At 45.6% G+C, this 26,257-nt stretch overlaps 1 protein-coding gene and 1 long non-coding RNA gene across 2 annotated transcripts in view; one reads left to right on the top strand and one right to left on the bottom strand.

The window, feature by feature from the left end:
• LOC114009930 (uncharacterized) overlaps positions 1–15,971 on the top strand; it is an 18,035-nt gene extending 2,064 nt beyond the window's left edge. The window contains exons 2-3 of the long non-coding RNA XR_003551329.1: positions 14,697–14,992; positions 15,938–15,971. This is a non-coding gene — a long non-coding RNA (uncharacterized LOC114009930). The remainder of the gene's footprint in view (positions 1–14,696; positions 14,993–15,937) is intronic.
• The window catches only part of AK7 (adenylate kinase 7), a 77,778-nt gene that overhangs the window by 28,752 nt on the left and 22,769 nt on the right, over positions 1–26,257 (bottom strand). The window contains exons 6-12 of the mRNA XM_006159967.2: positions 20,644–20,724; positions 15,263–15,351; positions 11,645–11,735; positions 8,255–8,332; positions 6,935–7,084; positions 4,114–4,242; positions 2,654–2,783 (exon numbers count right to left, since the gene is read on the bottom strand). Of these exons, the coding sequence (XP_006160029.1) occupies positions 2,654–2,783; positions 4,114–4,242; positions 6,935–7,084; positions 8,255–8,332; positions 11,645–11,735; positions 15,263–15,351; positions 20,644–20,724 (748 nt within the window). The remainder of the gene's footprint in view (positions 1–2,653; positions 2,784–4,113; positions 4,243–6,934; positions 7,085–8,254; positions 8,333–11,644; positions 11,736–15,262; positions 15,352–20,643; positions 20,725–26,257) is intronic.

Genomic DNA, 26,257 nt, shown 5'->3' with positions numbered 1-26,257 from the left:
CCTGTTCGGCCTCCCTTGCACCTGGGGGAAGAAGTTTCTCCCACTCAGAACAGGCCCATCCTGAGCTGGGTCCTGACTGTTCTCCGCAGGCACTGTCCCTTCTGCACTTCTTGCCAGCACTTCACCCCAGCCATTATCATGTAAGTCTCTGGCCATCAAAAAAGCGTTCGATGTCCACGGTTTGTCTGGTTCTGTAAGCCGGTACAGAAGACGCTTGTCCTCTAGGGCCCGCACCGTTCATAGCTCCGGGCCCTGTGGGTTCCAGCCAGCCATCAGGGTTAAGAAAATCCCATTCCTCCACCCTCAGTGTGGCCTTGTCAGATTTCCCTCCCAAGTGTCTTCACGGTGGAATGTCTTATCTGTCTCTCTGCCCCGAAGGCGAAGGCGAAGGCGAGTGCAAGGACTTTCAGATGCTCTAAAACATGACTCTCACATGCCCACAGGCAAGGCAGAGGCAGCACTCTGTAGGTATCCTGTGTTTTCTGTGTATCTTCCTTCTCCTCCTGGAGTCTGCCTGGGATTCTAAATTCCATCTCACCTCCACCCAGCCCACACCAAAGCAGATGAGATTCATGTAAGCGGCTGGTTTAAGTGGACTCAGGTGTAGGCTCAAACCCGTTTTCTCCATCCCAGGAAACTGGATTAAACTGGCCTGGGGAAGAAGAGAGAGCAGCACAGGGGTCAGAGACCTTGACGTGGAGGGGGAGTGACAAACCAGGAGTAAGGACCAGGACAAGGGAACTGTCTTCAAGTCGAGAAGCCTTGGACAGGAGCACACCCCCTGAGTAGAATGCAGGTGACGCTGACACCTATGAGGAGGTGGGGTGAAGCCAGGAGGGGAAACTGGCCCCCAACCAGGGTGGAGACAGTGTCTGGGAAGAGGAAGCCTTGAGGGACAGTGCCTCTGTCTGTGACCCAGTCACAACCTGCCCCAGCCCAGCCCCAGAGGACCAGAAACGGCCGCCAATGAGAGGGAGGAGTACAGAGAGGAAGAGAGAGGGGAGAATGCGCCCATGGTTGAGAGGTGGCAAGGGGGACCCTACACTGAATAAGGGTCCCAAGTATTGGTTCTGTGTTGGACTGGTCTGCAGAAGATACTAGAATAACTACTTGGACAGAGGACTCAGTGGTTCTAAGTGTAAACATGAAGTGACTCTGTTTTTTATTTTTCTCGTAACTACTGCTGACTGCTTTGCTGCTGGGTAGCAAGTTCCGTTGGAGAAACCTCAGTTTAAAACCCAAAACTCTGAATTTTTTGTTGTTGGTAGTTTTTTGTTTGTTTTGTTTTTAGAGAACAGGAAAGTGAGAAAGCACCACCAAGGGGGCGGGGGGGGGAGGTGGTCATGCCACAATCCCTTCTCCTATTGAACGTTTGGGGCACATACACATCCTCGGGCATGGTTTTGTATCCGCGGGGTGCAGGGCCTGAACTGCATGGTCTACCACGTGGGATCCAGCTGCCTTAACCACCAGGTTGCCAGCTGAGCCAGAACGGTGCTTTTGTTTTCTGGTTTTTGGTTTTTTAGGTTTTCGCCATAGGGTACATACACTTGCCAGACAGTGAGCGGGAAAGTGAGAAATCACCCCTCTGGGGGAATGGCCGTGCCACAGTCCCTCCTCTTCTGTTCTCCTGGGATTCTGGGGAAGCACACACACCCGCCCAGTGTGGTTTATACGCCGCCAAGTCTAGGACTTGAACCATGGTTGGCCGTGTGGGAGTCTACAATTACCAATTAAAACTATTTTCCCACTTATTTGTATTTCTTCCTGCATGGCCCACATTATCCATTTAGGTTTCCTTATGAAGATTTAATAATTTTCTTCTCCACTGCCTGAGCATTTTATACATTAAGGATATTAACTCTTTGTCGTATGTATTGGTGGCAAATAGTCTTTCTTGGTTTGTTTTTCCCTTTTAATTAGTGATGTTTGGTGCTTATTAAATACTTGTGAACACACATTTGATTTATCTCAAAACTTAGAAAGTGCTGGGCCGGCAGGTGGTGTAGAGGTTAAGGATCCCACATGGCTGACTGTTTCCAATCCCAGAGCCAGCAGCTGGATAATCATGTCGGGCGCATGTGCGCATACCCCATATCCTGAGAGAAGAGAGACTGTGGCGTGGCCTTCTCCTGGGGGAGTGCTTTCTTGCTTTCTGTCTGTCTTTCCCTCTCTGTGTCTCTGGCAAGTGCAGGCACCCTATAGCAAAAACTGAAAACGAATAACCCAGGAAGTTCTTTCCTATCCTACCATCAGATAATCACTAAAAGTTAACAAGGCCTTTTCTTTTCCTGGAGGGTGAGATTATGAATGAAACTTGTTATTATAATTTCTGTTCCATACCCTTTTATTAAAGCTTCTTTCTTTTATGAGGGTGAAAACAGAGAAAAAGACGAGCACCCTCCACAGGGTCTCCCACCGCTATCCTCCCGCCTTCCCAGCCAGCTTGGATCATGGGTGCGCTTGGCACGTGCAGGCTGACGCAAGCTGAACACACGCTCTCCGCACAGATCCCCGTGGCTGAGCGGTGCACTTCCGCTGTGCCAAACCCGCCAGCTGCTGTACTTTCCCAAGCAAACAGGTGGTCTTTTATGACCAGCCGTTTCCAGCAGCCGGGTAACAAGCGGGCGCCGCTCTGCGCTGCTGCAGTTACCTGAGTTCTGTTCCATGCTTTCCTTTATGCCGTCTAAGAGCTCCTGCGCGTCTTCCACGTTCTCCTCCTCCTCTTCCTCTTCGCCTTCCTCTTCTCCTTCCCCTCCGTCCTTAGGTGCCACAATGGCCTCCTACATAACAGGGATATTCAAACCAGATGATGCCCGCATTGATCTGCTGCTCAGGAATCATCCTGCAAGCGAGCCTGGGAAAAGGCTGGTGCCCAAACAGAGGCCCACTCAGGGACTGCGCAGGGCTGGCAGGGGAGTCTGCAGAGATGGGTCAGAGCCTCCAGCTTGTCCTCACTCTGCTTTTAGAAGAACAGTGTATTTGTGCTAATGCTGAACTGCTTAAGGGTCTACCCTCATCTAAGGTATTAGGTTGTCTCTTACTTGAACAAAACACATTTTGTAAAAATTAAGACTTTTAACAATCATTTTAGGGGCCAGTGGGTAGCGTGGTGTTTAAGGTGCTGGACACTCCCACGAGGCCCACCACGTTCAAGTCCTGGACCTGGTGGCTTGTTCTCTCTTTCTCTCTTTCTGTGTCTTCCTCTGGTCAAATTAAAATAAATGAATAAATAAAATTAAATAAATATTTCTTTAAAAATAAATACAATAATAATTAATGGAAAAGTACCTCAGCATCTACCACTCTGAATAAAATGATAGAAAGTAGTCAGTAAGAGACAGTCTCTGAGAAAATACAGCAAAAATAAAAACCCTAACAATAGGGACCAGCAGATGGCATAGTAGTTATGTTGCTGGACTCCCATATAGTTTTGTGGTTCTAGTCCCAGACCTGGTGGCTTAAAACTCACGCTGGGTGCATGTGCATGTGTACCCCAAATCCTGAGAGGAGAATGGAGGAGAAGGGATTGCAGTGTGGCCATCACCCCTGGGGGGTGATTTCTTGCTTTCTCTCTCTCTGTCTCTATCTCTCCAGCAAGCACATGTACCCTATAGCAAAAATCTCCCCCCCAAAAATAAAACAAACTCTAACCATGTTCTGGTCAACAGAGAGAATATAAGGTATGTATTTTTATTTCTTACAATTATTTTATGTATTATTCTTACTTTTAAATTTTCTATAGGGCATGTGTGCTTACCAGAGAGATAGAGAGAAGGTGAGAAAGCAAGCCACCAGGTCTGGGACTTGAACTGCAGGTTGCTATGTCCAACACCTTAACCACCACGCCACCTGCCGGCCCCTAGCAGGTATGCTTTGAATAGCTGTTGGAGGCAGACAAAATTTCAAGCGCAACCCAGAAAAGATGTCTCCATCTTACAAAGGAAAGCCCCATGGGATTCTGTGTTTTCAAAACTGGAGCCAAAACAAACCCAAGTAAAATAACAAACGACTTTGCAGATTGACACATAAAATTAGTGGCATGTTTTCTTAAGACTTAGAAAAGCATTTTTAAGATATAAAAAGTCCCAGCGGAGCAGTTAGAGGAGTTACCAGTTTCGCTATGGCTTCAGTGATGACGTCCTTCAGTTTAATGTGGTGCAGTTTGTAATGCTTGCACAGCTCCTCCGCAATGCTGGACTTCCCCACCGCGGGGGGGCCAAGCATACACAGCTTGATGGGCTGAAAGAGGAGAATAAGCAACACAGAGGGTGACCTCTAAACTTGGTGAGTAGGAACTGAGTCTGTAACTAGAAACAGAGAGTGTTTTATTTCAGAGAGAAAAAGCATCTCCCCCAATGGGGCATGGTCACGCCAACATCCCTCATGTTGGGATTCTGGGCATGCACACACATATATGTGGTGTGTATATGTGTGCACGCGTGTTTAGAGAGACTTTTGCCATAGGGCAAGTGTGCTTGCTGGAGAGACAGACAGACAGCGAGAAATCAGCCTCCCAGGTAGGATGGCTGGCCACACTGCAATCCCTTCTCCTTCATCCCCTCTCCAGATTTTGGTCATGAACACACGCCTGGCACTGGCACGAGTAAAACTTAAAAAGCCTCTGGGTTCAGGACTTGAGCCACAGTTGACTAGGTGAGAGTCCAGTGACATAACCATTATGCCATCTGCTGGTCCCTGTCTGGTGTGTTTTTCAAGCTGCAAGAACTAGGATTTGAACCATATGGTCATCTATATCGATCCTGCTCCCTCAACCACCAGGCCATGGGGCTGGCCCACGGGAAATATCTGTGTGTGTGTGTTTTTTTTTTTTTTTTTTAAGAATTATTTATTGGGGGAGCTGGCAGGTGGCATGGTGGATAAGCGCGCTGGATTCCCACATGGCTGACCACGGTTCAAGTCTCGGACCTGGTGTCTTGCTTTCTCACTTTCTCTCTCTCTCTCTCTCTCTGTCTTTCTGGTCAAATTAAAAAATAAAATGAATGAATAAATAAAATTAAATAAAAAAGAATTATTTATTGGGGGGGTGGCGGCAGGTGGTATTGTGGTTAAGGACGCTGGACTCCCGCATGGCTGACCATGGTTTGAGTCCCGGACCTGGTGGCTTGCTTTCTCTCTCTCTCTCTCTCTTTCTCTCTGTCTGTCTCTCCCTGGTCAAATTAAAATAAATAAATCAAGTTAAAATAAAATAATTTTAAAAAAGAATTATTTATTGGGGACCAACAGGTGGTATGGTGGTTAAGGTGCTGGACACTCCCACATGGCTGACCATAGTTCAAATCCTGGACCTGGCATCATGCTTTCTCATTTTCCCTCTCTCCCTCTCTCTCTCTGGTCAAATTAAAAAAAAAGAATGAATGAATGAATTCTTTAAAAAATACTTATCTATTTGATTTTATTTCTTTTTATTATTATTTAATTTGACGAGAGAGACACAGAGAGAGAGGAAGAGTGAGAAAGCAAGCCATACAAGGTCCAGGATTCAAACCATGTTCAGCCTTATTTACCATCACCTTAATCAGCACACCACCTGCCTGCCCCTATTTTTATTTTAAGAAATAATTTAATTTATTATTATTGTTTTTCATTATTGTGTATATTATTGTTTATTATTATTATTGTTACTATTGTTTATTATTATTGTTTTTAAATTTGCTATGAGACACATGTGCTCACCAGAGAGAGAGAGAGAGAGAAAGTGAGCCAGGCTCAGGACTCAAACTGCAGCTGGCCATGTGGGAGTCCAGCACCTTAATCATCATGCCACCTGCCAGCCCCAGGAAAGTACCTTTTTTTTTGTAGAGGTTTTTGCCTTAGGGTGAATGCACTCACCAGAGAGAGAGACATAGACAGTGAAAGGGAAAGTGAGAAATCACCCCCCAGGAGGATGGCCACACTGCAATCCATTCTCTGTTCTCCTTCTGGGATCTTAGGCATGGGCACGCACACACGGGTGGCCAGCAGGAGTTTCAAGCCACTGGGTCTGGGACTCAAAGTGTGGTTGGCCATGTGGGACTCCAGTCCCCAAAGTACCTTTTTTTCATTTTTAATTTGCTATAAGGTACGTGCACTTGCTGGAGAGAGACAGAGACAGAGAGAAAGAGAGACAAATATCCGAGACGGTGTATATGTTCACTGCCCTGATCTGATGATTACGCATTGTCTACGTGAACTGAACTACCAGGCTGGACCTCAGAAATGTGCAGAGCTATTAGGTCATCGAAAAAGTCATGACGTATTTTTCATATTTTTCTATGCAAAATGCATCATGACTTTTCTGATGACCCAATATTATATGTCAATTAATTTTTTTTGAGAGATTTTCGCTATAGGGCGCGTGCGTTTGCCAGCCAGACAGAGAGAGACATAGAGACAGAAAGCGAGAAATCACCCCCCAGGGGGGATGGTCACGCCGCAATCCCTTCTCCTCCATTCTCCTCTCAGGATCTTGGACACGCACGCACACACGCCCGGCGTGAGTTTTAAGCCACCGGGTCCGGGATGTGAACTGCGGTCGACTATGTGGAAGTCCAGTGACATAGCCATTACGCTAACTGCTGGTTCCCTATGTCAATTAATTTTTTAGCAGGCAGCAGGTAGTGCGGTGGTTAAGGCGCTGGACTCCTACATGGCCAACCACAGTTCCAGTCCCAAACCTGGCTGCTTGAAAATCAAGCCGGGTTCATGCGCATGTGTACTCAGAATCCCAGGAGAGAATGGAGGAAGAGGAATTGTGGTGTGGCCTTCCCCCGTAGAGGGTGATTTCTCACTTTCCTTCTCACTCTCTCTATCTGGGGAGTACGTGTATGGCAAAAACCTTAAAAAAAATAAAAAGTAAATATTATCATCAGTGTGATTACACTACAAGTTTCATTTGCTTTGTTTGGATTAAACAGGAAGTGGTTGTAGTTACCAGTAATCCTCTGCTTTGCTTGTACTCTTTAAGGATATTGTTGATATTTTCCACAAATCCTGTCTGGGCAACCCATCGGATGTTAAAATTTTCCTTCACAAAGAGCGCTTCCATTCTTAAGTTGACCAGCAAATGGTCAATATTTTCTTGCTAAGAGATAAAGGAAAATTCAATTTGACAGTTATAACAGGCTAAAATCACGACAGTTATTAAAAAAAAAAACATGTATGCATTTGCTAAACATAAAAGTTAATTAATCCAACACTAAGTATTTACGGAGCACTCATTGTGAGAGGTGAGGCCCTAAACACTGCACGTCTACCCTCTTCTGGCTGGCAGCACCCTGGCTCTCATGGTTGGACAAGCAGCTCAAAGACAAGGATGATACTGAAGAAGAGAGTCTTATAAAAAATGGTTAATTGCACCTTCTTTTTGAATAGGGCAATTTCATGGTTCAAAATTCTAAGAGCATGGACCAGTAGGTGGTATAGTGATTAAGGTGCCAGACACCCATATCCTGACCATGGTTTGAGTCCCAGACCCAGCGGCTTGAAATTCATGCCAGGCATGTGTGCATGCGTGCCCAAAATTCCAAGAGGAGAATGGAGGGGAAGAGATTGTGCCATGGCCATGGCCCCTGGGGGGGTGACACACCTTGTTGCTTATGTCTCTCTGGCAAGTGCACATGCCCTATAGCAAAAATCTCTATAAAAAAATTTCCAGAAACAAGAAGTAGAGGAAAGTACTCCCTCTGGTCTCTGACCACCACCCACTCAGTTCTTGCTCCTCAAGGCAACCAGTGATAGCAATCCTTACAGAAATATGTTCAGGTGCAGTGTTCAGATGTCTGCTAGAAAAATGTCATCCGAAGGCAAGATTCAAGAGTGCTCTGGGGACCAGCAGTTGGCGTAATGGCCATGTCACTGAACTCCCATGTAGTCAACCACGGTTAGAGTCCCGACCAAGTGGCTTAAACTCATGCTGGGCGCATGTGCATGCGTGCCCAAGATCCCAAGAGGAGAATGGAGGAGAAGGGATTGGTGAGAAGAGGTCAGTGCTCGTGAGAACTGGTTATTATAACAGAGAGAAAACGCAAGCTGCTGGCTCTTCCTCTCCCCTCACTGGCCAGCCTCTGTGCTTCTGTTAGCCGTGCTATAGGCCTAAGGCTTTGGACTTCCCGGCCACCAAAACTGTGAGTTTGTAAATAAACTGTCTTTATAAAATCACCCAGGCCCAGGGATTTCTGTTAGCAACGCAAAAACAGACCAAGATATTTAGGAAAACAATGAACAAACAAATAAACCCCTCTCATATACTAACTGTCAAGTCCTTGGTTAGGAAAGCATTTTCTTTGGGTACTCTCTGGATTTTCCCAGGACCGGTATTTTTACTGATGCACTGTTAGGGGAAAATACAAATATTATTTGGTTTACCAGTAAGGTTTTATATAAAACACAAATGAATGTGAACATAACTAAATACAAAAAGTATAGCATTTGGAAAACAGAGGGTAGCTGACCAAAGGTTTCCTTTAATTGTTCCAAAGATTTTAATAATCACCACTACATTCCAAGTACTGGAAATAGAGGAGTAATATGCAGGGTTCTGCACTCAAAAAGCTGCCAGTTTGGGGACCAGCAGTTAGCGTAATGGCTATGTCACTGGACTCCCATGTAGTCAACCGTGGTTCGAGTCCTGGACCCAGTGGCTTAAAACTCATACCAGGCACATGTGCGTGCATGTTCAAGATCCTGAGAGGAGAATGGAGTAGAAGGGATTGAGGCGTGGCCATCCCCCCTGGGGGGTGATTTCTCGCTTTCTGTCTCTGTCTCTGTCTGGCGAGCGCACGTGCCCTATAGCAAAAAACCTCTCTCCACAAAAAAAGCTGCCAGTTTGAAAAGGGAGACAGACAATTACCACGTGGAACGTTTGCAGCTCAGCAAATGAGATTGACTGCTGGGGTCTTGCTAAACATTATGGGAAGCCATTGTTTACAACTGAGCTCCTGCGCCAGGCCCCAACAGACCAGAGACAACCCAAATGGAGTCACTCACGCTAAATGCCACGTGATCAAACTGAAACTTTAAGGAAGCAGATAGATTCCCAGACAGACCAGGTTTTCCTGAAAACAGGAGAGTCCAGTCTACCTGAGTCAGCATGGTAAGGAAGTCCCCTTTGCTTTAACCCTTACCCAAAAAGATGTAACCTGATGTTAACCAATCAGGGTTTTTTCCCCTCTATTTTTCTGTTTCTTTGTCTCCACCTTATAAAACTATCTGATCTACCAAGCAGTGGGAGCACTCACTCTATTTTGTAAAAGAGAGACCTCCTGGGTTCATGAATATAAACCAATTTTATCTATAAGTTTATTGTGATTTTTGTCTCTTGACAGTCTGAATGTTTGTGTGCCCCTAAAATTCACACATTGAAACCCTAACCCCCAGATTATAAAATCACCCACGCCCAGGGATTTCTGTTAGCAATGCAAAAACAGACCAAGATATTTAGGGAAATAATTAGCAAACAAATAAACCCCTCTAACATACTAACTGTTAAGTCCTTGGTTAGGAAAGCATGTTCTTTGGGTACTCTCTGGATTTTCCCAGGACGGGTATTTCCCAGAACTTCGGTATTAGGAGCTGAGCCCTTTGGGAGGTGACTAGTCATGAGGTAGAGCCCTCAGGAATGAGATCAACCCCTTATACAAAGGTCTGGGAGAGCCCCCTTGCCCTTTCCGCCCTGTGAGAACACAGACAGAAGGTAACATCTATGAAGCTAAAAAGAGGACCTTCACCAGACACTGAATCTGCCTGAATCTGACTTTGGACTTTCCAGTCTCCAGAACTGTAAGCAATAAATTTCTGTTGTTATAAGCCGTTTAGTTTAAGGTTTGTGTTGTAGCAGCCTGAAGAGACTGAAACATTTTGGGGAATACAGAAGAGAAGCATCTGGGGACCAGCAGTTGGCGTAATGGCTATGTCGTTGGACTCCCATGAAGTCAACTGTGGTTCGAGTCCTGGACCCAGTGGCTTAAACTCATGCCAGGTGCATGTGCGTGCGTGCCCAAGATCCCGAGAGGGGAATGGAGGAGAACGGACTGCAGCATGACCATCCCTGTGGGGGGTGATTTCTCACTTTCTTTCTCTCTGTCTCTGTCTTTCTGGCGAGCGCACGTGCCCTATAGCAAAAACCTCTCCAAAAAGAGAGAGAGAGAGAGAGAGAAGCGTCTGGCCTATCTGATCTACCAAGCAGTGGGAGCACTCACTCTATTTTGTAAAAGAGAGACCTCCTGGGTTCATGAATATAAACCAATTTTATCTATAAGTTTATTGTGATTTTTGTCTCTTGACAGTCTGAATGTTTGTGTGCCCCTAAAATTCACACATTGAAACCCTAACCCCCAGATTATAAAATCACCCACGCCCAGGGATTTCTGTTAGCAATGCAAAAACAGACCAAGATATTTAGGGAAATAATTAGCAAACAAATAAACCCCTCTAACATACTAACTGTTAAGTCCTTGGTTAGGAAAGCATGTTCTTTGGGTACTCTCTGGATTTTCCCAGGACGGGTATTTCCCAGAACTTCGGTATTAGGAGCTGAGCCCTTTGGGAGGTGACTAGTCATGAGGTAGAGCCCTCAGGAATGAGATCAACCCCTTATACAAAGGTCTGGGAGAGCCCCCTTGCCCTTTCCGCCCTGTGAGAACACAGACAGAAGGTAACATCTATGAAGCTAAAAAGAGGACCTTCACCAGACACTGAATCTGCCTGAATCTGACTTTGGACTTTCCAGTCTCCAGAACTGTAAGCAATAAATTTCTGTTGTTATAAGCCGTTTAGTTTAAGGTTTGTGTTGTAGCAGCCTGAAGAGACTGAAACATTTTGGGGAATACAGAAGAGAAGCATCTGGGGACCAGCAGTTGGCGTAATGGCTATGTCGTTGGACTCCCATGAAGTCAACTGTGGTTCGAGTCCTGGACCCAGTGGCTTAAACTCATGCCAGGTGCATGTGCGTGCGTGCCCAAGATCCCGAGAGGGGAATGGAGGAGAACGGACTGCAGCATGACCATCCCTGTGGGGGGTGATTTCTCACTTTCTTTCTCTCTGTCTCTGTCTTTCTGGCGAGCGCACGTGCCCTATAGCAAAAACCTCTCCAAAAAGAGAGAGAGAGAGAGAGAGAAGCGTCTGGCCTGTGCAGGAAGTGGGGGTGAGAGGCAGGGGGCAGATGAAGATGCCTAAGTGGAATCTTAAAGATGAGTTGGGAGTGGCAGGGGAAGGGCAGAAGGTCACGCTAGCTCGGCTAGTTGGGATACAAGATGGGATTTTAGCCAAGGTGACCTGGACTGGGAGAGGTAGCCCTCCCAGACCTGGAGCTCCCGGAAGTGACAGTGGGTTGGTGAGTCTGACCATGTGGATACTTTGGAGCCAATGTCTGCAGACACATTTTAGCATTCCAGTGTCACCTGTGTGTGTCTGAGGTGTGACAATCCCTGTGGTGGCCTTTCTTGGTTCCTTCCATGCATACACAGGAGAAAGGCTACCTGGAAGTAATTTCCCAGAGCGTATACTGCAGATGTAGAGAATGGGTTTAGGATATTCCATTTTAGGAGACTTCAGGCCTCTTAGCAAAAAACTGGTTCCCAAACTTTACGTTAGGTGGTAAAACTGTTTTAGGGACACGATGGAAGTAAGGGTGACATCATCGTACCTTAACAATGTCTTCCAGGGTGTGAACAGACTCGTCCACAGCAACCAGGTAGTGAAGCTTTGGCACGTGGTCTATTACGTTTTGTATAACCCTGCAGACCAACAGGAAGGGTAATCACCAGAGGGCAGAAGAGAAACCGATGTGGTCAGCTGGACTTCACAGGACACTGCCCAGTCCGGGGGCCAGGCACAGTGTTTAGTGCTTTCATAAGTTCCCGCATTTAATTTTCAGCATGGCCAAGGTTGGCATCATTATTTGCACGCTACAGGTGAGGAAGGTGTTAAAGAGTTAGGTGATATTTCTCCACCGGGAAGGTGGAGGAGCCAACGTTTCAAGTCAGACCCAGCCCGGCTCCCGATCCTGTCTTCTCTCTAGTACACTTGGCACTACCATCCAGCAAAGGGCCTGACCACAATAAGACTTCAGTTTCTCAAGGCCCTGCCCACTCAGTGGTTCATCAGAGTCTCGCAACCGTGCTTTGGAGTAGGTCTTTTACAGACAAGACTCTGGTTCAGAGATGCTGTGCCTCTTTTAAGGAAGCCACACAGCAAAAGAGTGGCTGAGCCCAAGGTCGCCTATTCTGAATGAATGGCTGCCCACCTTTCTGAGTGCTTAACTCTGTACCAGGACTGTGCTCAGGACTGTGCAGGTGTTACCACACCCAATCCCAACAACCCTGTTAGATCGGTACTATTGCTATCCCCATCTTAGAAATGAGAAAATCAGACACAGAGAGGTTATGTAATCTTCCCAAATCCACACAGCCAGTGAGAGGCCGAGCTGGGATTTGGACATGAGTTAAAGAATTTCAGAGACCAGCAATGGTGAGTAAAAGTGTAAGTTGGGGCAAGCAGGTGGCTTGGTGGTTAAGATCTGGATCCCACATGGCTGACTCTGTAGTTCGAGTCTCAGACCTGGTGGCTTAAGAGACACGCCAAGTGCTTGTGCATGCATGCTCAAAATCCTGAGAGGAGAATGGAGAAGGGATTGTGGCATGGCCACACACACACACACACCCCACCCCCGGAGGGGATGTCTCATTTCTTTCTATCTGTCTCTCTCTCTCTCTGGGGAGTGCACATGCCCTATGGTAAAAATCTAAAATAATAATATTGAGTTGGCAGAAAAGTCATGATGCATTTTTCTGTGTTTTTCTATGCAAAAATGCACCATAACTTTTCCGACAACCCAATAATAACAATATAACAAACTCACATCTTTAGAACCTGGTAATGTAATACATCAGCCCCCTGCAGAAAAGGACATATTTCACCCCCTCTGTGCCCAGTGTTAATGTTGGCTGCAGCAGATCTAGGTTTTGTGGGGCCAGAAACTTACATTTAAGGGATCTTCAGAACAAGAATACAAATTAGGTTCAAGATCTTGAAAGGGACCCACACAGGGAGTGGGTTGAAGCCTCATTAGTTTCCAGTAAGTCTGCAAACCTGTCTGGGATTTAAGGGCCAGTAGGTAAGCACAAAGTGGGAACCTGGAGGCCGGAACCCCAAGGAGGGGAAAAGTGGCTCCTTCCTGTCCCTTTCCTTTGCCCTTCCTGTTTCTTCTTTCTTCTTTCCTTCCTGTCTCTTTCCTTTCCTGGGATCCAGCTAGGCTGTGAAAGAATGAGACCCCTTGAGTGCAGCACTACCAAGGCTCATTGACATAGGATGCAAGCCTGCCTTTTTTATTTAAGAATTATTTTACTTAACTTTAATTAATTAATTAATTTATTGATTTTAATTTGACCAGAGGGGGCAGATTGAGAGAGAGAGAGAAAGTGAGAAAGCAAGCCGCCAGGTCTGACACTTGAACCACAGTTGGCCATGTGGGAGTCCAGCGCCCTCAACCATCACACCACCTGCTGGACCTGCAAGTCAGTCTTAAAGGAGATGGGGCTCCAGACCTGCCTGGGCAGAGGGTTGGGATGCTCTGTGAATGTGAGAAAAACCCCATCCTCCAAAAGTCCTATAGCTCATTTTCAAGTCTCATCTTCCTTGACTATCTGCAGCATTTGATACAATTTACAACTTTTCTTTTTAATTTGTTTTGCTATAGAGTGTGTATGCTGGCCAGAGAGAGAATAATTTTTTCACTTGTTTTTTGATATCTCTCCTCTGTTCTCCCTCTCACCACCAAAGCACCTCTTCTCACCTTCTCATCTGCAACCTCCAAATATGGGAGTGTCCTGACTCAGCCTAGACCTCTTCTCTTCTCTATAGTCATTCTCTACATGATACCACCCAGTCCCGTCAACTTAAATGTCATCTATAGGGCCCAGCAGGTGGCGTGGTGGTTAAGGTGCTGGACTCGCACCTGGCTGACTGTGTGGGTTTTTTTTTTTTTTTTGTTTTGAGAGGTTTTTGCTATAGGGCGCATGCACTTGCCAGACAGAGAGACAGAAAGTGAGAAATCACCCCCCAGGGGGGATGGCCACGCCGCAATCCCTTCTCCTCCATTCTCCTCTCAGGATCTTGGGCATGCACGCACACGCGCCCGGCGTGAGTTTAAGCCACCAAGTCCGGGATGCGAACCGCGGTCAACTACATGGGAGTCCGGCGACATAGCCATTATGCTAACTACTGGTCCCAACTGTGGTTTGAGTCCTGGACCTGGTGGTTTGCTTTCTCACTTTCTCTCTCTCTCTCTCATGACTATACACATTTTCAATAATAATAATAAACTTAAATAAATAATTCTTTAAAATAAATAAAAAATAAATGCCATCCATAGACTGAGGACTTCCAAGGCTACAGCTAGTCCTGACTTCCCCAATACTCTCCAGAATCTTTGGTCCGACAGGCTAGGCAGTGTCTATACTTGGATATCGGTCACCTCAACTCCACCTGTGTGTGCTAAAAAAGAAGAAACCTACTTTAGGTTTGAAGTTTGCTGTCTGATTCCTGGAACTTAAGTTGGTATACTGGATATATCAATCTCATCGGGGACCAAGGAATAAGAAACCATTGGTCGGCAGAAAAGTCATGACACATTTTCCCACAGAAAGACATAGAAAAAATATGTCCTGACTTCCCTGACGCCCCAATGTTTTCCCCAGATACACGCACCAACTTCTTTCCTTCCCGGCGCTGCTATTCCACTGACAAGGTTTCTGAGAGATGCCCCTGCACTTGTCTTCAGAAGTGTGAAACTTTCTGACACTATTTCACCGGGTACAACATGGAGGTTCTACAGATGGGGCATCCCTTCTCGAAACGCTTGGGACCAGAGTGTTTCAGACGTTTTGGGATCTAGAATATTTGCATATATACACTGAGATATCTTGGAGATGAGACCCAAGGCAAACACCAAGTTCATTTATGTTTCCTGTCCATCGTTATGCATTGTGTGAAGGTAAGCTTATTCAATATTTTTGTGTTGCAGCATTTTGACTGTGACCCATCCCATGAGATCATGGGCAATTTTCCACTTGTCATATCTTGTTGGTGTTCAAAGTTTCAAATGTAGGAGCATTTTGGATTAGGAATGTGCAGAGTATGTTAGTGTCTTGGTTTCCAGGGAGAATAAATACATATAAGCACTTGGAAAAAGCTCTATAAATGTTAGCTTACAAACAAACATGTTAATCATCTAGCACAGTCATAGCTCTGGGAGAATTCTTACCCTGCGAGATCAAGAACGTGGATTGTTGGAATTACATTCGTTCCATCTCCAAATACAGGTAATGCAGGAACCTCGCCCAGCCAAGCCAACTAAAATTTAAAAAAAGCAAAAGCATTTCCTGCAGTTACACAGTCAGGAGACCCAAAAGATCTATCTGCTGAAGGAATCTCCTCTAGATGTTCTGAAACTTGGTCCTAATGAGATTTAGGATCCAAATCCTCTGAAGAGAAATAAAGAGTAACCTCAGGACTGAAATGCTTTCTGAGAAATCTATCCCCTCATTGGCGGTTAGTCGTTATCTGCATATCCTGTGCATGGGGCGGAAATGCTTTCATATGCATGAGGCCTTTAACTCTCACGAAAGAATTAGACTGAATTTAAAAATTGCCCCCCCCATCGATGGGATTAATTACCATCAGTTCACAGATGAAGTGCTTAGTAGATGAACTATCTTGTGGGAGATTTCACTTGTGGGAAGGTCTTGAGCCTAGGTTGGAACTCCCATCTTCAGAGTTCAAGTCCTTGTCTTTCCCTTTTTTCTTCCCCTACCAGTAAGTATTTCAGTAATCAAGTAGACATGCTGACTACTGTTTAAATGGCATGTATTAGATTATGTTTTTAAAGAATTACTTAATTCCATTTGTTATTTTTATTGTTATTTTTTAATTTGACCAGAGAAAGAGAGAAAGGAAATCCGGGAAAGCAAGCCACCAGGTCCGGGCCTCGTACCATGGTTGGCCATGTGGGAATCCAGCGCCCTCATCCACCACACTCCCTGCTGGCTCTGTGTATTAGGTTATTTTTAATTGTTAATAGTGAAAGGGGGACTGGACGACAGCACAGCAGTGAAACGTGATGCTCTGCAAGACAGTTCCACATGGGAAGGTTCCTCGTTCAAGAGTGGAGACTGAATATGCCCAGCACGCATTTGCCCACGATCAGGGCTAGCTGAAGGGGGGTGTGTCAAACCATGCTGGATGGACCTATTTCTTGCTTTCTCTTGCTCATGGAAGAAGTAAAACAAATAAACATTTAAAAAAGAAGAAGGAGGAGGAGGAGAAGAAGGAGGAGGAGGAAGGGCCAGCCAGTGGTGTGGTGGTTAAGGCAGCTGGATCCCACATGGCTTACTATGTATTTCAAGTCTTGGACCCAGTGGCTTGAAAATCATGCCAGGCACGTGTGTGTGCCCAAAATTCCATGAGGAGAATGGAGAAGGGACTGTGGTATGGCCATCCCCCTAGAGGGATGACTTCTTACTGAATGCAGACCTCCATTTAGAACTCTTCTCTATATTGGAAACTTGCTTTCTCCTTTGGCCTAGAGTAAGCAGAGTGATTAACACTCTGGTCTTTGCTAAATAACCTGAAACTCCCTACCCCAAAATGTGCCTTAGTGATGTAATCATCCATCGCCAGACCCCTTGCCCTGAGCCATGAAGACCATTAAGATTCCATTGTGTTTAGGTAGGGATGGAACATCCCCTTAGAAATGATTAACCTGCCTGTTTTGCTTCTGTAATTTGCTTTTTGCTTTTACATTGTAAAACCCCACCCCCTACCCTTTCGAGCCCACCCTGTTCATTCTTGTGATTGCCCCAGCCAGGAAAAGAGTGTGATTTTTGCCTTTATAATCACCCCTCACCTTGTGCTTGGGACTGCGGGGTTTTGAGAGACAGGAGTCTTCCCCCAGCCATGCCGCTGGCTTAACCAATAAACTCCAATAAATTTGGCTATGTCTGGATGGCCTCTTATTTTTGTGAAGGAATGGTTGGAGGTCTGTCTAATGGGGAAATAAAGGCTTTGACAATTGTGCAAGCCAGAGGTGGTTCAGCCTGCTCGAAGGGCAGGGGAGCAGTGCAGCTGGACTGCGGGTAGAGGGAGAGGAGGCTGATGGTACAAACAGCGCCTGGGGGTCTGTGATGAGGGAGGAGGGAGAAGTTGGATTCTGACAGCACAGCTAAGTGAAAGGTGGCCCCATTTTCTGAGATGAGACACTATAGGAAGAGGAGGTTTGGGGGTGACTGTATATTTAGTTTGGTTGAGGTGCTGGGTAGGCAGCTGAACCTACAGAGCTAGAACTTAGGACAAGGATCCCAGCTGGAGACTCTGGGACCAGTCTGGGAATAAACAGACCAACTGGAGGAGAGTGAAGTATAGACGGAGAAGATAGAAGGGCCTAGGGCAGAGCTCTGAGAGCACCAGCATTCAGTGGTCAGGTGGGTCAGAAGCTGAGAGCAGATGAGAATGAGCTTTCGTTAGCTTATCTTCTTAAGCTGTCATCTCTCTCTCTTTAAAAATGTTATTGTGTGTGGGCCCAGCGGCTGGCATGGTGGTTGAGGAGCTGGACTCCCACGTGGTTGACTGCAGTTGGAGTCCTGGACTTGGTGGCTTGAGACTCATGCTGGGCGTTTGTGCGTGTGCATGTGTACCCAGAGTCTGGATAGGAGAACGGAGAAGGAACGGTGGCATGGCCATCCCTCCTGGGAGGTGGTTTCTTACTTTCTGTCTCTCGGTCTCTCTCTAGTGAGCACATGTGCCCTGTAGCAAAAAAACTAAAAAAGTAAAACCCAATCCACCAAAAAAACTCTAAAGAATTTTTTTTTTTTTTAAATTGTGTGTGTTAGTAGAGACTGCTGAACTCTGGCCACTTTTCTTTGTTCTAACATTCCTTCCTAGCCGGCTCAGAGGGAATCAAACCTGCATACCATCAGGTCACCCGCGTCAGTAATTGCAGCTCACCTTTGTGTGCCGAGGCTGGTGTAAGATCAGGTGATAATCAGTAAACTCCTTTATTTCTGTTAAGATTAAGCTCAAGCATTCCTTCGTGCTGACTTCAAATTTTAAACAAAGCCTTGATCTTTTTAGCCAATAGCAGACTAAAAAATTCTTTTCATCTGCCTATGACCTGTCAATTCCTGCCTTTTTGGGCCTAACCAATGTATAACCTCCCTGTCTTGATTTACAACTTTGCTTTTAACTTCTGCTTTCCTGAAATGAATAAAACACACAAGGAAATCTAATCTCTTCAGATCATTTTCGTAAGGCTTGTTGAGTTTGTGTTTTGTGGGATATGGTCACTCATATTGGCTTAGAGAACCTTCTTTCAATATTTTGCATATAGGAGGAACCAGCAGATGGCATAATGTTTATATCGCTGGATTCCCATGTAGTCAACCACAGTTCAAGTCCTGGACCTGGTGGCTTAAAAACTCACACCAGGCACGTGCACATGCGTCTCAAGATCCCATGAGGAAAATGGAGAGGGGATTGCAGTGTGGTCATCCCCCCAGGAGGTAATTTCTCACTTTCTGTGTCTGTGTCTCTCTCTGTGTCTCCAGTGAGTGCATGCACACTATAGCAAAAATCTTCTTTTATTTTTGAGAGGTTTTTTGCTATAGGGCGCGTGCACTCACTGGAGACAGAGAGATAGAAAGTGAGAAATCACCCCCTAGGCGGGATGGCCATGCCGCAATCCCTTCCCCTCCATTCTCCTCTCGGGATCTTGGGTACGCACACATATGCGCCCGGCGTGAGTTTAAGCTACCGGATCCTGGACTCGAACTGCAGTTGACTACGTGGAAGTCCAGTGGCATAGCCATTATGCTAATTGCTGGTCCCAGCAAAAATCTCTCTTTAAAAAAACCCACAATTTGCATATAGGGCCACCCTTATAGCTTAATGGTTAAGTGAGCCAGATCCCTCATGGCTGACCATGGCTTAAATCCTGGCCCTGGCAGCTTGAAAAACACCAGGCATGTGTGAATGCTTGTGTAAAATCCCAACAGAAGGAGAAAATGGGCATAAACATGCCCCATTGGGCATGCTTTCTCCCTATCTGTCTCTCTCTGGGAAGTATATGTTCCCTCTGGCAATTAAAAAAAAAAAAGACCTTGTCTCAATCTTCACATATTGGGTTGTCAGAAAAGTCGTGACACATTTTTGCATAGAAAAACATAGAAAAATATGTCACGACTTTTCCAACCACCCAGGATAAGATACAACCTCCCACCTACAGCCCTACCTCTGGCACCGTTGACCCTTCTCAGCTTTGCTTTCCTGCAATGCTCGGTATGTACTGGCTTCTCTGCTCACTGTCCATATGACCTCCTCTGCTCCACTAGGGTGGAAGCTCCACAAGAGCGGTACTATGGTTTGAATATGCCCTCCCTAAATCCATATGTTGAGATTTGTGATAAAATTTAGGTGGTGAAAACTTAATGCTACTGCAGTGCTGAAAAGTCAGGTCTCTGGAAACAGATTAGTATTAAAGTGATCAGAGCGTGGCCCGCTGGTTGACTCGTGAGAGGGTTGTACGGAAAGGGGACGAGACCGGAGCAGACACAGGGCCATGCATGGCTCTGCTCAAGCTCTTGCCCGTCCGCGTGTGAGGCCCTCGGCCACGTTACCCAGTTACCCACTAGCAAGAAGACCCTCCGCAGATGCAGTCCCAGGGCCTCTACACTGTGGGTTTAGTAAGCCTCTACTTCTATAAATTACCCAGACTCAGATTTTATCCCTAACAGAACAGGCTGGAACAAGCAGAGCTTTGTTATCTGATTATATCCCCAGTACTTCCAGCTGTTTTTGGCACGTGGCACAGGGCACTCCATCAATACTTGTCTTCTAAAAGAGTCATCTTTTTCTTTATTATTGTGAGAGTGATGAATACAAGTTGTTAATAATGGGAAAGAAAAATAGGTGGTTATGGCCGACCTCCATATTTTCCTTTTTCTTCTATTATACTGAACTGGCCACGTCCAGAGGCAATGGGAAACAATGTCAAATTGTATATCCTTACAATGAAACAGTTTTTTAAAATCACCAGAGAGTGTATGCACTTGCCAGAGAGAGAAAGCCCCCCAATGGGGCATGTTCACGCTGCAGTCCCTCCTCCGTTTCTCCATCCTGTCAGCATTTGGGACATACACACACACATGTGCCTGGGTTGTTTTTCCGGCCACAGGGTTTGGGATTAGAACTGCAGTCAGCCATGTGGGCTTTTGCTTTCTGTGTATGCACTTAACTGCTGTGCTATGGGGCTGGCCTTAGACATCACTTTTCAAAATATGCAAAACCAGAACCAGCAGTTGACGTAATGACTATGTCACTGGACTCCCATGTAGTCGACCGCAGTCAGTTCGAGTCCCGGACCCAGTGGCTTAAACTCAACGCCAGGCGCGTGTGCGTGTGTGCCCAAGATCCCGAGAGGAGAATGGAGGAGAAGGGATTGTGGCATGACCATCCCCCCTGCGGGGTGATTTCTCGCTTTCTGTCTCTCTGTCTCTCTCTGTCTTTCTGGAGAGCGTACACGCCTTATAGCAAAAAACTCTCAAAACAAACAAACAAACAAACAAAAACTACAAAACCAATAAAAGGTCATACCTTAAAGAAAACATGCAAGATGCCTCCTTCCAATCCATACTGAAGTCCAGCAGCAACAACGTAGGTTGCAAACTTTTTGGTCTAGTAGATAAAATACAGAGAAGACGCCAGATGTAATACTGTGACACACATTGAGCCGATTATTTTAGTTCTTCACACAGGCACTTCAGGAAGCGCCATCAGCTCTTTTAGGCTGCGAGGGTATTGCTTAGAATAGGAACAGCACCCCTTAAAGAAGGGGACACCACCAACACCACTATTCAGCGATGTCTCTGAACTACTATTTAAATTTATTGTCATTGGCACACTTAATTAAGCTAAAGCCAAGAGTTTATCATTTGCAAAAACTTAACTTCAACTCGATGCTGGGCACTGAGGAGAAAAGGAGACAGATGTGGGAGGAGCTTGTCCTTCCACAAGGATCTTTATTTTTTTAGAGGTTTTTGTTATAGGGCACTTGCACTCGCCAGAAAGACAGAGGGAGACAGAGAGATAGAAAGCGAGAAATCACCCCCGAGGGGGGATGGCCATGCCGCAATCCCTTCTCCTCCATTCTCCTCTTGGGATCTTGGGCACACACGCACACGCGCCTGGCGTGAGATTAAGCCACTGGGTCCAGGACTTGAACCGCGATCGACTACATGGGAGGCCAGTGACATAGCCATTACACTAACTGCTGGTCCCAGGATCTTTTTTTTTTTTTTAGAGAGATTTTTGCTGTAGAGTGTGTGCACTTGCTGGAGAGACAGAGATGGAGAGACAGAGAGACACAGAGAGACAGACAGAAAGTGAGAAATTACTCCTCGGGGCGGATGGCCATGTCACAATCCCTTCTCCATTCTCCTCTTGGTATTTTGGGCAGGCATGTACATGCATCTGGTGTGTTTTTAAGCCTCCGAGTTTGCGACTTGAACTGTTATCGACTGCATTGGAATCCAGCAATGTAACAATTATGCCATCTGCTGGTCCCAAGTTCTTTATGTAGTGGAGAAGGTAGACCCACATAAAACTGAGGAGTTTGGGAATGGGATTTTAATAGACATGAACGGGTCACTTCACCCTAGAGGAGTAGTTTAAGCCCTGGGACAATTTGCCTCAATATTTAATCTTTTTAAAGTCCTCATGGTACTAACAGCTACCTTGTAGGGAGGGGGCTTTCTGGCATGTTGACAAGCTTATGGCATAGGTAGTTTTTAGGAATCCTGGGCACTGATTCTTTATCCGTTCATGACATCCCATTTTACAACGTGGTAGCCATGTGGCTGTGGTGATGTTTAATTACAAATCCCAGAGAGTCTCGTGCAATGGTTGGTGCATTGTCTCTTTCTGAATTGCTGCTGGAAGACAGAGGTATGGAAGGTGTAGCAACCCCGGAAGATTTCTGTGGGTTCCCTTACACCTGTCACTCACAGAGTACCACAGGCTACTCCACTCCAGATGATTTTTTCCCTTTGGTTAATTAAGTCGGAAATGTAATCTCACCTGTCACAGTGATTTGAGTTTGTGTGTGTGTGACTTGAGCCTTCTATCTAATCCATCACTCAATTAAAACACCGTTGCTGGTGCCGCCAGTAAAATGATGAAGAAAGACCCCCCTCCCCCGCCAACCACCACCAGCAGCAGCAGCGGCAGCATCGCATGAGGTTTTGGAAGGGTGGATGTTGCTAAGTTGAAAGAGGGAATGACGAACTCAGGAAGGAGCCCAGCTAGACCCGGGAAAAGGGCAACGCTTGGTGGGTGCGCGGGAGGCCTGGGGCCGCGGAGGGAGGGGGCCGTAGCACTGCACCGAGCCACGTTCTTCTACTGCTGGGCCAGGGGAAGCCACAAGAGCAAGGTGACCCAGTTACCAGGCTTTTGCTGACTCTAAAGTGACAACAGAAGATTCCCGAAAGGATTTAGAAAGCTTACAGGTTTAAGGTAATCCTGCAGCTCTCCTCAGTCCCCCACCAGATGGGTGTGCAGCAGCTTTCCAGGAAGAGACCAGATAACTGCTGATGTTGTCGGTGTTTTCTTTTCCTTTCTTTCTCTCCATTTTACAGACCCCAGGACTTCTGAAGGGGCCCAGTTATCAGAATACTTAAGGCTTTTCTAGCAGCACATTGGGAAGACTTCACACTAGTCCCCTTTTTCCTAAGAACTCACTTCAGTGAGATTATTTGTAGGAGTGATGATGACTATCAAGAAATGGAGGGGGGCAGGCATAGTGATTAAGGTGCTGGACTCCCACATAGTTGACCCTGCAAGTCCCGGACCCAGTGGCTTGAAACTCATGTTGGGTACGTGTGCAAGCATGCCCAAAATCCCAAAGAAGAAAGGAGGAAAAGGGATTGCAGTGTGGCCATGACCTCTGGGGAATGATTTCTTGTCTTCTGTCTCTCTGTCTCTCCAGTAAGCACATGTAGCCTATGGCAAAAATCTCTCAAAAAAATAAAAGAAAAGAAATAGAAGTCAGCAATTTCAAAGAGATGCTATTTTTTAAAAATCCATGTAAGAATATATGGTACTTTTCATTGGAGTTGTAGAAGTCACCAGAAACTATGACTATGTTTATTAAGAGGAATGAAAAATGTTGGTAATTAAACAAACCTGCCAAAGGTGAAGTCACATACCCAAATTACGAAATATGTGGAACAGTCCACCCAGGGGGAAATTAGAATCACACTGCTTTCAGAAAATAAACCAGCAGAGATTTAAAAATAATTGTTTAAAATGAAAAGTTAGGAAATGGGAAATGAAGGAAAAACTGAGGAAATGGTAAAAAGAACAGGCAAGTAGCACAGCGAGGGGCGGAGGAGAGCCTGGGAGAAGGCGGTGGGAGCGCAGCGAGGAAGAAGAAGGAGTTGGCTGTGGGGGCCGGCAGGTGGCACGGGGTTGAGGCACTGGACTCCCACAGGGCAACTGCAGTTCGAGCCCTGGACCTAACAGCTTACTTTCCCATTTTCCCTCTCTTTCTCTCATCAAATTAAAAATAATAATATTGATAATAATAACAAAATAATTCTTAAATGACCATGCCTGACATATAGCAGGCTTGAGAGTGGGGATACGACCACCAATACAGTAGAGATTTAGTTTGACCAGAGAGAGACAGAGGGTGACAGTGAGAGAGAGAGAGGAAGCGAGAAAGCAAGCCACCAGATTCAGGACTTGAACCCTGGTCGGCCATGTGGGAGTGCCCAGCACCTTAACCACCACACCACCTGCTGGTCCCTACAGTAGAGATTAAAAGCAAACAAACAAACAAACAAACAAAACAGGGGACAAGAGAGAAAAATCATGAGACCTACAGGCAACTTCATGCTAATTAAATTGAAAATGCATGGGCCAACTGGTGGTGTGGTGGTTGAGGCGGATGGATGCCACATGACTGACTGCGCTGTTCAAGTCCTGGACCTGGCGGCTTGAGAATCACGCTGGGCACGTGTAAGTGCATGGCCAAGATCCTGAAAGGAGAGACAGAGAAGAAGGGATTGGGGTGGGGCAAGGGGTACTTTCTTACTCTCTCTCTCTCTCTCTCTCTCCGTCTCTCTGCAATGAGCACATGTGCCCTCTCGCAAAATTTTCAAAATAAAAGAAGTTAATTGGTATGACCAATCGGCACAACCAAGTTTCCCTTTTTTAAAATATTTATTTATTTGTTTGTTTTTGCCATAGAGCGTATTTTTCATCTGGTAGACTGAAACGTGGAAATAATCATTGTGCCCTTTCTCTTAGCCAGTACCCATTCAGCTTCCTTCCGGTACCGGCTGTGACTGAGCGCTGTTCTCAGCACTGTAAACAGGGCAGACGCCGTCTCTGTGCTCCGGGGCTGCCTGTCAAGTGTCCATCTGCTGCTACGACATCTGCAGCTGTCTCGTTTATATTTACACAAGGGTCTTCAAATCATTTACAGAAAACGGGTATCCTGAAATTACTATGTCTGGATTTAAAATTTTTTTGCACCAAATTTAACATGTACTTTTTAAAAAAAAATATTTTATTGAACTTTATTTATTTCATTTTAATTTGACCAGAGAGGGACAGAGCAAGAGGAGAGAGAGCAAGTGAGAAAGCAAGCCACCAGGTCCGGGACTTGAACCGTGGTCGGCCATGTGGGAGTCCAGTGCTCCTAACCACCATGCCACCTGCTGGCCCCTTTAATGTGTACTTTAATTCTAGTTTTCCATGAGCTTTTTAAAATCCCCTTATATTTCCCTCATTTTAGTTAAATTAGTTATCATTCAGTTAAATTGATTTGGTGCAATGAACACTTTCAATCAGTAAATTATACATAAATAATCAAGAAATCATGGATTTGGAGATCAGCAGATGGTGTAATGGTTACATCGCTGGACTCCCATGTAGTTGACTGCAGTACGAGTTCGGGACCCAGCAGCTTAAAACTCACACTAGGTGTATGTGCGTGCGTGCATGCCCCAAATCCCGAGGAAAATGAAGGAATTGAGGTGTGGCCATCCTCTGGGGGGGTAATTTCTTGCTTTCTGTCTCTCTTGACTCTCCAGTGAGTGCACACATCCTAGTACAAAATCTCTCAAAAAAAAAGAAAGAAAGAAATCATGGATTTTAATAAAATAATTACAGAATTTGGAATTGGAAGAAATTTAGACTATCTAATCTAGTCCTTTTGTTTTATTTTACTTTTTTGTTTGCTTGTTTTTTTAACTGCCAGCGAGTACATGCCCTCACCAGAGAGGGCGAAAGCTCCCTGCAATGGGTCGTGGTCATGCTGCAGTACCTTCTCCGCTACTTCTCCATCCTCTTGGAATGTTGGGCTCACATGCACATGTGCCCGGCATGTTTTTCAAGCTCCCAGGGCTAGGATTTTGACTGTGGTCAGCCATGAGGGAGCCAGCTACCTTAACTGCTAGGTTATGAGCCTGGCCCTATTACTTTAACCCCAAAGTTTAATGACTTGGATAAGGTCATAAATTAACAGATAGAAAGGAGCTAGAGTTTAATTTTATTTCATTTTGTTTTCTTCAGAAAATGTGAATTTCATAGTAAGACAGAACTTGGGGACATTTGAAGTATCTATGGTAATATCCTCTGAGACCGCTAGGTGTCATCTTAGACCTACTCTTATGATTACATATCCCAGGCCTGTCTTCTACCCATAGGGAAGATGTGATGGACCTTCAGAGGTTTTTGTATTGTGTAGAAGTCTTCTCTAAGTTAAACAGGGATGGAGGATGATAGTATTCCTGACTCCACAGAATTGTAAGGATTATGTACGAAATATTTGAGGATTGCATGAGATACCATAAGTAAAACACTCAGCACCATGCCAGGCACAACTAAGCAAACCTTCAATAATGCTCAGTAGTTGGGGTTGGATGGTGGCACAGGGGCCAAACTTCCCACGCTGTGAGGCTGACCTGCATGGAAAGGCTGGAGGTTCGTGTCCAGAGACCTCCCTGAATGAGCCGACTGGGTGGACGGCAGTGTCAGCACCCTACTGGAGGGGGCCGCATCTCGGCCTGTTTCCCTGTCTCTCTTGTTTACATGTATATGTAATATACTGTTTATATGTGATACATATTTATATATTATATAGTTATATATTTTTATATGTTTATATTATATATAATATCTAGAATTAAATAATATATAAACT

The sequence above is a fragment of the Tupaia chinensis genome, unplaced genomic scaffold (genome assembly GCF_000334495.1).
Source record: "Tupaia chinensis unplaced genomic scaffold, TupChi_1.0 Scaffold000671_1, whole genome shotgun sequence".
Classification (NCBI taxonomy): Eukaryota; Metazoa; Chordata; class Mammalia; order Scandentia; family Tupaiidae; genus Tupaia; species Tupaia belangeri.
This window is presented reverse-complemented; position numbering and strand designations above follow the sequence as displayed.